The 9,817-nt window shown below is 33.3% G+C and overlaps 1 protein-coding gene across 6 annotated transcripts; it reads right to left on the bottom strand.

Annotated features, from left to right (window-relative positions):
* Nucleotides 1-208: 208 nt before the first annotated feature.
* LOC108332156 (RNA pseudouridine synthase 7) lies at nucleotides 209-9,379 on the bottom strand. 6 transcript variants are annotated; one of them, XM_052876405.1, is made up of 13 exons: nucleotides 9,165-9,379; nucleotides 9,005-9,048; nucleotides 8,818-8,895; nucleotides 8,373-8,473; nucleotides 8,212-8,299; nucleotides 7,686-7,809; nucleotides 7,412-7,464; nucleotides 5,521-5,586; nucleotides 3,740-3,796; nucleotides 3,229-3,282; nucleotides 2,738-2,848; nucleotides 1,224-1,459; nucleotides 209-548 (listed from the first exon to the last, which is right to left on the bottom strand). In XM_052876405.1, exons 1-13 carry the CDS (start codon nucleotides 9,259-9,261, stop codon nucleotides 431-433), a joined length of 1,227 nt encoding a protein of 408 aa, XP_052732365.1. In that variant the 5' UTR covers nucleotides 9,262-9,379; the 3' UTR covers nucleotides 209-430. The 6 variants fall into 6 exon arrangements, with proteins under 6 accessions (XP_052732365.1, XP_052732366.1, XP_017422809.1 ...); XM_052876406.1 differs by having other exon boundaries at nucleotides 7,412-7,494; nucleotides 7,720-7,798; nucleotides 9,165-9,377; XM_017567320.2 differs by having other exon boundaries at nucleotides 209-533; nucleotides 9,165-9,373.
* Between the last annotated feature and the right edge of the window lie 438 nt (nucleotides 9,380-9,817).

The raw sequence follows: 9,817 nt of genomic DNA, 5'->3' as shown, positions 1-9,817 counted from the left end.
AAGTAATTTAAACTACAAAGAAAACTATAGATGTAATCCCATTAAAAACTAATGTAAAATAACTCCCAAGACTAGAATGTCGAAGAAACTTGCTAAGAATTGTTATATCTATTGCTGCATCCATTTTCTCAAAGAGAATGTCCGTAAATGCAAAGCATTCTGGTATAACAAGTTACAAATGTCTCGTCCAAAAAGGTAAAAGTATATATAGACTATAAAAAACCTTTAATCATTTTAAAATAGAATAGTCTACTGATTTTCCATCGCGAAAAAATCAATAGTAACAATAATTGATCATTCCAATCCAGTGTCCCTGAATACTAGCAAAAGATTAAACAGTTTTTCAGTAACCAGCACAACTCAGATGAAAACTCAAAATAAGTCGTTGCATATTTGTTTGAAATTTACGATGAAAAATATATCAAATTGTCTAGATAAGTTTAGCCCAATCAGGATATGGACACTCGTACGCCCATCCAGGCCCCGTGTAGCGAATACAATGAAGCCATAGACCATCTTCATCACCATCATATCTGCAATTATAAAAACTCGACAAAAGAAAACTTAATGGTCAAGCTATCTGAGATTCACAAGGATAGGAAGAAAAGAATCTTCAGAATTACAAGTTTCAAGTCTTGCTATAGAACAAATAAAAAAAATTATATATTTCCAATCACAAAACAGAATCTTCAGAAATACATAAAACAATCACAAAACAGCCAAAAACAGAAGTATAAATATGGAAAGTTAAGACACGATATTGCACCAAAAAGACAATAATACTTATTTAGATACAATGGCATCTACAACGTCATATTCACTCAGAAAGAGCTTTTTGCTACCAAAACACAGCCTAGAGCAATAACAATAAGCAACGTAAAGCTCCTACTTCGTTCCAATAAATATTTAACCAAATTCTAATATCCTTATGTCCTAAGATAAGAAGCAGATAAATAGTAAAACCTGTAATGGCATGTTCTATTTTTCTCTAATTATGCTTTAATATGATGTAATACTGAAAATGCTTGACTACGATAAAATCTATGCTCAACCAAATCATTATGGTCTGCCCGTTGTACTTTAGAGTTTAAACAGCTACACAGACTTGAGTACGAACAAATCTACTCTGAACTTTCTTCAAGTCACCCATATATCTTTTTCTTTTTACAATTTACAATATACAAAGTAGCAAATATTGTTTTCTAAGATAATGGGTTTCTTACCCTTTGGGTGCCAAATTTGGACAATTTGTACACATGGGATCAATGCTAAAATCTTCATTGGAATTTTCTTCGCATGCATTGAGCACTTCATCAAGATCTGATGTCAGAGAAACATTAGATATGCGAGCTGATCTATCAGCACTCCACCCTTTGACAGATCGATCAACAGTTTGTTCTGAGAGGTACAGCATGTCGTTGGCTATTGGGTGCCCTGAATACTGTAAATGAACACGTATCTACACCAGAGGTGTATACTATGTTAAGCACCATATATAAATTATAGTCAATTGAATAAAACTAAAGTGTAGGATGTCTTTGGTCAGTTGAATTAATATTTCCAATCCAACATATGTCGTGTTAATCTCATCTCCTGTATTCCATAAGTTGTACAGAACAACGACAGTCATACATTTGTCTGTACAGTGACAGAATGGCTGGCAAGAAGCCTGCTTTACAATATGTTGTCATTGACTATGTAGCATGGATACTGACAAGGATACACGACAGACACGGACAAGGATACCAACACTTTGACATGTGTGGTCTTCAAAATATAGGACACAGGAACACAGATCTATATATTAGATCAATATGAATTATTTCATTTAACAACCAATATTTATATACTCAATCATCTATAAACAAGATTAGTCAAATATAATAATCTGATCATATTGTTACCTAATACAAGAATGCATCTAATCCATCTACCTAATATTTTAAAAGTGAAAAGTAATGATCATATAATATTTGTTCCATATTTCTACAATCATAATAGAAACTTATGCAATAAGTTTACAAGCTTATGCGTTTTTAGAAAATTATTGTATGTCTTTATTAACATTATGTTGACCATGTCAAAGACAAAAAAAATGTCTATCAAATTGGACACTTTAGTGATAAGTGTCTTATGAGTGTCGTATGCACCTCGATGTCCAATATAGATTGGTAATAGAATCTTTTTTTATGATTTCTATTGGAGGTTTACACTAGGTAGCAATGTTTACACCAAATACCAAACATAGAGAGCACGATATGAAGATATTAAATATGCAGCTTAATATTGTATGTCTGATCATATTGTTACCTAATACAAAAATGCATCTAATCCATCTACCTAATATGTTAAAAGTGAAAAGTAATGATCATATAATATTTGTTCCATATTTCTATAATCATAATAGAAACTTGTGCAATAAGTTTACAAGCTTATGCGTTTTTAGAAAATTATTGTATGTCTTTATTAACATTATGTTGACCATGTCAAAGACAAAAAAATGTCTATCAAATTGGACACTTTACTGATAAGTGTCTTATGAGTGCCGTATGCACCTGGATGTCCAATATAGATTGGTAATAGAATTTTTTTTATGATTTCTATGGGAGGTTTACACATGATAGCAATGTTTACACCAAATACCAGACATAGAGAGCACGATATGAAGATATTAAATATGCAGCTTAATTTTGAATAAAAAGAAAAAGGAAATCTAAATCAGCAACTATTTTCCTACCTGATGAGTACGGCCAGTGATAGGTTCACATAAAACAATACTTTGAGTTCCATTAGTACTAATCCGAGTAAATTTTGTACAGGCAGCCTTCCCCTTTGCGGAGTCTCTGACCTTCATTAAAAAAGATATTTTCATTCAGATATCCCATTAGATACTTGTCTTTCCATTTATCAAGAACAAATGCCTCAAAGTCACTTTTCCTTGGACAATGTTAGCTACTATTGAAACATAATAAAATAAGAATACCCAATATAATCACCAACATTTTGTTTTAGCTGTCATATGCGTCCATGTTTTACACATCAGATCATTTAGCAAAGACAAAGGAATCCATGATGTTTGTTCTATTTGCATCTCTTAGGATGTTTAACCTTTTTGAGTTGGAATATCTATTTCCTTGAACTCCAAGTCTATAACACATTGCTCTAATTCTGATATACATAATTTGAACTATGACAAGCAATTCTGTTAATAAAAAGAGCCAAAAGTACCAGCAAGAAAAGGCTCCTTGCTACAGACAGAAGATCATTGTAAAATGCCTTCCCCTTGCATGCAAAGAGACTTGTTTCAGATTCTATATCAGTCCTAAGTAGTAGCTAATCAACAAGATGAAGGGTATAGAGACAAAATAGTATTAAAAGTATGCTCAAAAAGTTCCATAATATATTCTAGAAAAAGAAAGAAACAGCTAACCATACAAAAGAAAGGTTGCTTAGCAATTATCGCAGATGCTAAAAAAATAACTAAAATAATACATCATAAAAGTGTTTTTCCTTGAATGCATTAATATTATAATTATAAATATAGCATGTTTTTCCTACATGGGTTCGTTCTTCTCCCTTCGCAAATCCTTTAAAATAGGAAACATGTTGATCACAAAGAAAGTGACATTTTTATAATTATTAGTGAAAACATATCAACTGAAAATGAAAACAAAAAACAATCTAAATGCATCCAAACATTCAATAACAAAATATAATGTAGGATCCCCCGAGGCCTCACCTCCGCTGTGCTCCTTCCTTCACGTGCATTATATTCAATATTGGCATCAACAATGAGCTGAAAAGTAAAACTTGGTCAAATTAGAAAATTATGAAATTTTAACTCCGAATTTAAATATTAATAATCTATATCTAAAATATATATATACTAGGCAAATTAAAGTTCAGACTGAAGTTTTAGTTAACCATGACCCATTTGGAATTTTGCTTTTATTTTTTACACTCAAATGTTAGGCATCACTGTGAATCTCAACCCCAAAGTGCCACAATCATATGTCATCATATGAAAAGCTACATATAAAGAAGAGCGATATGCACTGATTTTCTCAATTTCACAATAAACAACTGTTCTGCCCAAACAGTTTCTTCTTCATATGCTACACTGCATGTTGCTACCTGCATTTACTTATTTAACCACAACCATCATCTAAAACTCTCATGACCATGGCCAAAGCTTCTTATAGGTGGGTAATTAATGCCTCTCAAACAGAGCTTTTCAATTTAGACCCATGGATAGACACATCTCAGATGTGATCAGCTGCCTTCTTTAAGAAAAAGAAATATTCAAAAGATCAACTGCTTCCACAATTTCATCAGATAAGACGGTCATTTACTACTGCATGAAGTTCCTATGTGCAATAGTAAATTACTCGATTATTCAATACATTCACAAAGTAACTTCTTACTCCATGTCTGGTGTTAGAAACTTGGATAAGTGGCAAATACATCATTTACATTTATGAGCAGACCTTGCTAGGGATTATGGATCATAATACACTGGTATCATGTTACTCCAAGGTTAATACTACCATTTGAGAAGTTTCGAAAGCATTTATGGGTAAAGTTAAGAAAATTCTTCTAAATTGATTGCAAACTAATATTCCCAGTTCATTTTATGTATCGTTTTGGAACTATCCTGAAAATACTTGGATCTAATTAAAATACATAGTTTTTCTCATTACTCATAATTGTTATTCAATTGCAATTTGCAAAACTGTCAGAAACCCAAGAAGCAGAAACAGAAACTAACATGCCTCAATATCTTAAAATCAAATGAAGTACATGGTAGAAAATGTGCAAATATAGTCAACACTTATGTAGATAAGCTAGACTCTAGCTTTTAGTTACTTTTCCTTTAGTTTTTGACTGTGAATCTAACATTTCAAACACTAACTGACTAGAAAGAGGATACTTCCCATCATGTTCTGCAAATGTCAATCTAGTTCTTTAGAAAGCCATATAGTGCACCAGGCCCTGACTAGGTAGGAGTTTGGGGAGAAATGCTGAGTGTGCCTTCTCCCACATACATAGAGACTGTTTTTAGGATCATGAGAGAGAAATTATAAGGTTCACCCTCTAATTATACCAAACTATGTTAACGAAAGGAAGAAGGAAATTATATCGTTAGCATATATGAACAGTTACAGGGTTTGTCTTCAACATACTCCCTATTTCATTTATTTGATATTCTAGCAAAACAGAATGTTCCATTTTAAAAATCATTCTATCAATGAAGCATTAAATATTATTTATTCGTATTTATATCCTTAACCATTATTATGATGTGATAAAAGGAAAAAATTAGATGAGAACCTAATTAATATGCAAGAAAGAGGATGTATTCGGAAATAACATAATAAGCTTTACAATATTATAATATAGCAATAGCATTTAGTAATTCCAATGCCAAGACCTTCAAGGTCCATCAAAATAGGATGCAGAAAGTAATAAATACCAAGTACGGTATATGTAACACATCTTATCCAGACCATATAAAAATACCTTATCCTCAGGAAATTCTCCAACTACTTTTGCTATATACTGTTTGTGGACTAAACCAGCTTCTATCTGTAACAATTAAACTCTATAGTTATAATGTATAAAAAAATTCTATTACAGATATAGTCATTATACATAAAACAGAATAAATTATGAGTTACAAGCATGTCAAGACATTTTTCATATCACAAAAACAAAAGATGGACCGGTTCTTGTTTTGGGGATTCACGTGGGTCAGGTGGTGGATTGTCTAATTTTCGTTCCCAGGGGTTTTTGGGTCATGGGTTACAAACTATGGGTCGAACCCATAATGTTCAAAATAGTGATGGGGTCTATGTGAAAGGAACAAAAGAGGGCCCAGAATAAGGGATAACTAATTTGGGCCCAAAAGATGAAATAAAAAATGAGAAGAGGCAACTTGGACCTAGAGACAAAGGCAGCATATGCCATATGTCCTACCAACAGTTTGTTGAATGTCAAAAGAAAGAACTATGTTACAAATGTGGGGGTCCCTTCCATCCTAAACACCAGTGCCCAACAGCCGACTTCGCATCATGATGATTGAGGATGATGAGTTTGAGGAAGGAGAGATGCAAGTGATGAATGGTGAAGAAGATGAGGGAGGGGAAGTGGTTGAGCTAAATGTTATGAGTTCAATGGGATTGTCAATGACAAGGCTTAGAGAAGTTAGAACCATGAAGTTGAGGGGGAAGGTGCAAGGGGTACCGATTTTGCTGTTGGTGGATAGTGGGGCGACTCAATTTTATCTCCCATAAATTGGTGAAAGCTATGGGGATGAAGGTGGACGAGACCACTCCTTTGCATATCAAGTTGGGGGGTGGTTTCAAGGCTAAAACTCAAAGAGGGTGTAATGGAGTGAGGATACCAATTGCTGATTTGAGGGTGGAGATTGATGCTATGGTTTTTGATCTTGATAGCATTGACATTCTTTTAGGAATGACTTAGTTGAATTCAGTGGGAGAGATGCGCATAGATTGGCCTAAACAAGTCATGTGTTTTAAGCACAACAATCAATGGGTTGAAATATGAGGAGAACAAGTTGGAGGTATTCCTTTCTCTGCATTTCAAAGTTTGCTGGGAAGAAGCAAGCTGTCAAGGGGTTTTTCATGACATCAGAGGCACAAATGGTAGATGTGAATTGTCATCAAAGCGATGATGGAGCCAATTTGAGTGGTGAGGAGAATCAGGAAATGCAGCGGTTGTTAGAGCAATTTGCCAAAGGGCAAGAGGACAATGTTATTGCAATACCACTTCTAAAGGAGGAGGATGTTTTTATTGATGTGATTTATGAAAGAGATGGAGCTAATGAAGATCCCTTCAACTTATATTTTAATTTGAATGATTCATATTAGATGGTTATTGTTTAGGTTATAGCCATCTGGGTGTTCTTTGTCTTGGACTTGGTAGTTGGTATTTGATGATTTGGTATTTTGTTTAGGCTACTTAGACTTGCCTAATTATGTATTTAAGTTGTTTTGTTTGTCAGTCATGAGTTCTGACTTAATTGATATGGTTTCCTTTTTATGGCTTATGATGAACTTAAGTTTAATTAAGTATTTTAAAGTGTGACCTTGTGACTAAATATTTTTTTAATTATTTATATTGTTTGTAGAGTACATCTCTCATATCTATGTAGGAGTAGGATCTACAATATGTATTATCATCCTAATTCACGATTTAGAGAGTCCCTCACGATTCCAACCATAATGTCAATTTTGACTGCCTTGGCTCAATAAAGGAACAAAGTTGCCCATTGGATGTCATGTAAGTATTAAAATCAAACAGTTTAACCTTTTATTTAATATTAGAAATTAAATATTCTCTAAGAAGAAAATATTGTTAATAGCAAAAGAACGTCACTTCCTAAACTCACCTGTTGCCTAAAGATGTCAGCTTTTGCAGCATTTCTCGCCAAAATAAGAAGCCCTGAGACAAGGCGATCCAGACGATGAATAGCTGAGATGATCATGTCAAGGTAAAATTGAAAATACAAATTGATATACTTTGAAAAATAAAGGGAAAATGTAAGCACAAAATGGAGACAGGAGACACCACAGAGGCTTGATAAGGTGTGAAAAAATATTAAGGGCAAGAAAGAAGCTACATTTTATGCTAATTGGAAATGTTAAACCATATCAGCAAATGACATTTATCTCTTCCCCAGAATGCATTTTTGGATACGAAATAGAGGTGCCAGGCCATGCTCAGCTTGAAGAATGCCAACAACAGTGTTCTTCCGATATTGACCACATGGGTGTACCTACGTAACAGCTAAAATTCACAGCTTTAGCCTATACGAAATATAGAGCAAACTACCATCAATAAGTATATCACCATTACATAGGTATCTAATACAGAATTTACTAAAGTTCCTGACTTCCTTTTGTAGAACCGAAGGAAATAATTTAAATGATATAATGGAATCAGTTTTTTTCATTGCGTTTAACATACCATTAGAATTATGATCTACGTTTCAATCACAAATAGCTCTATATAAACAGGTGTTAGAAATATTATCTAAAATCCTTAATGTTTCTTCACCAAACAACTTGAACTTCAGGGAAAATTAATTCATAACAGAACTTATTTTCTGCATAATTATTTTACTTCACATGAGTTATTACAGTTTTACACATAGGCACAGCACTAACCCATTTGTTAATGCATACTTACAGGAACAGATGCTGGCTTACAAATAGTTAGCACATCTGGTTCATTTTGAAGAATAACAACATCACAAGCCATCACAGGTGGTTCATGCCTGAAACCTCAGTGGCATCAGTTGCAAGGTTTACTAAATCCACAGAATGAAAGCATAAAGTTTAAAACCAAACCTGTGTAAGAAATGGCTTATCTTTTGAGAAGGTTTAACTACGTATGAAACTGGTACAATCTCACCATCTACTTGAATCCTTCCACATTTCACTGCACTAACCTATAATGTTAAACACAAACAGTCAATTAACTAAAACTCTGGGGCAACATCAAGTTCACTGAGCTGAACACAACAAGTGTTGTATGAAGTCAAATATAAAATCAAATATATTTATTATAAAATCAAATTTTTATTATAAATTCGAGGTATCTGTCGACGACTCACCACGGTACCACACTTATCAGGAACCACATCAAATTTCACACCCTTAACGTGACTTTCTTGTTGATTGAGTATTGAATTATAATGAAAGGTTTGTCATAAATTATAACTACTTAAAATACCAAACTTACGATTACACAAATCATCAAAATAAAACATAAATGAGAAGGCGTAATTCTTACATAATAATCATAAGGCCGACCTTTAAACTCCTCAGCAAATAAGTCTACAATGGTTTTCCCCGCCCACCGATTTTTGACCTGCAACAACAAATTGACCATTTATGGGGTTTAATAGGGGTTTTACAACATGTAGAAGAGAGATTCTTAAATAATAAAAAATTGAATAAGGAAAACAAAACTAATATACGTGAGCGATGAATTCAAAGTAGTATGGTCTAACGAATCGTATTCCTGCACAAATTCCAACAAGGAAAGAAAAAAGAAAAAAAGGGTCACGTTCTATGTTCGTAGTAACTTTTCGTCCTTATCACTGGAATATGTAGAACGTCTAAGATATTGGATGTTACCGTTTCGAAAGACGTAATCGTGCGGGTGCGGGGGATTCGCTGGAGTCTGCCACACGATATCCATGCCCTCCTCCTCGCCTCCTCTCTTTCTCTTCATCTAACCCCTTCGCTGTACGTAAAGAGAAGAAGATTGCAATTTGGCTGCCAAAACGACAGTCTTCACTACGTCGCTGCGGCCGATAGATTAAACGACATCTTTGAATTGTGGACGCCTTTGCATGCCCTGTCGTTTCAATTTGGTAGGTAATTCGGAATAATATTCGAAAAAGTTTGTATTATAGATTAGTTAATTAATCTGAAAAATAATTTTTGTATTTTAAAATATATAATTTAGAATATATTTGTTATTTTATATTATAATTTAAAATACAAAAAAGTATTTCAAAATATACAATTCAAAATATATTTATATCATAGGTTATACAATTTAAAATGCATTTTTTATTTTATATTTTATAATATAAAAAAATTGTATTCTAAATACAGAATCCAAAAATTTATAGAATGCAAGTCATGGAAGTGCGGGAAGAAATGGCCTTGTAAAGCATCTTGTTTGGTTATAATATTTTTTGGTTGTTGCTTCTTGCATGTCGATTTTTTCTTCCTGCACCCGTATAATTTTTAGTCTCCCCATTTTACCTTTTAGAAATATT

The sequence above is a fragment of the Vigna angularis genome, chromosome 4 (genome assembly GCF_016808095.1).
Source record: "Vigna angularis cultivar LongXiaoDou No.4 chromosome 4, ASM1680809v1, whole genome shotgun sequence".
NCBI lineage: Eukaryota > Viridiplantae > Streptophyta > Magnoliopsida > Fabales > Fabaceae > Vigna > Vigna angularis.
This window is presented reverse-complemented; position numbering and strand designations above follow the sequence as displayed.

Bases quoted from the DNA above. Each gene is read 5' to 3' on its own strand.
- LOC108332156 (XM_052876405.1), bottom strand. From the start codon at position 9,261: ATGAAGAGAAAGAGAGGAGGCGAGGAGGAGGGCATGGATATCGTGTGG. The intron at 9,049-9,164 runs GTAACATCCAAT...GAATTTGTGCAG, and splicing joins CGATTACGTCTTTCGAAACG to GAATACGATTCGTTAGACCA. The intron at 2,849-3,228 runs GTACTTTTGGCT...TTTTTAATGAAG, and splicing joins CAAGGAGCCTTTTCTTGCTG to GTCAGAGACTCCGCAAAGGG.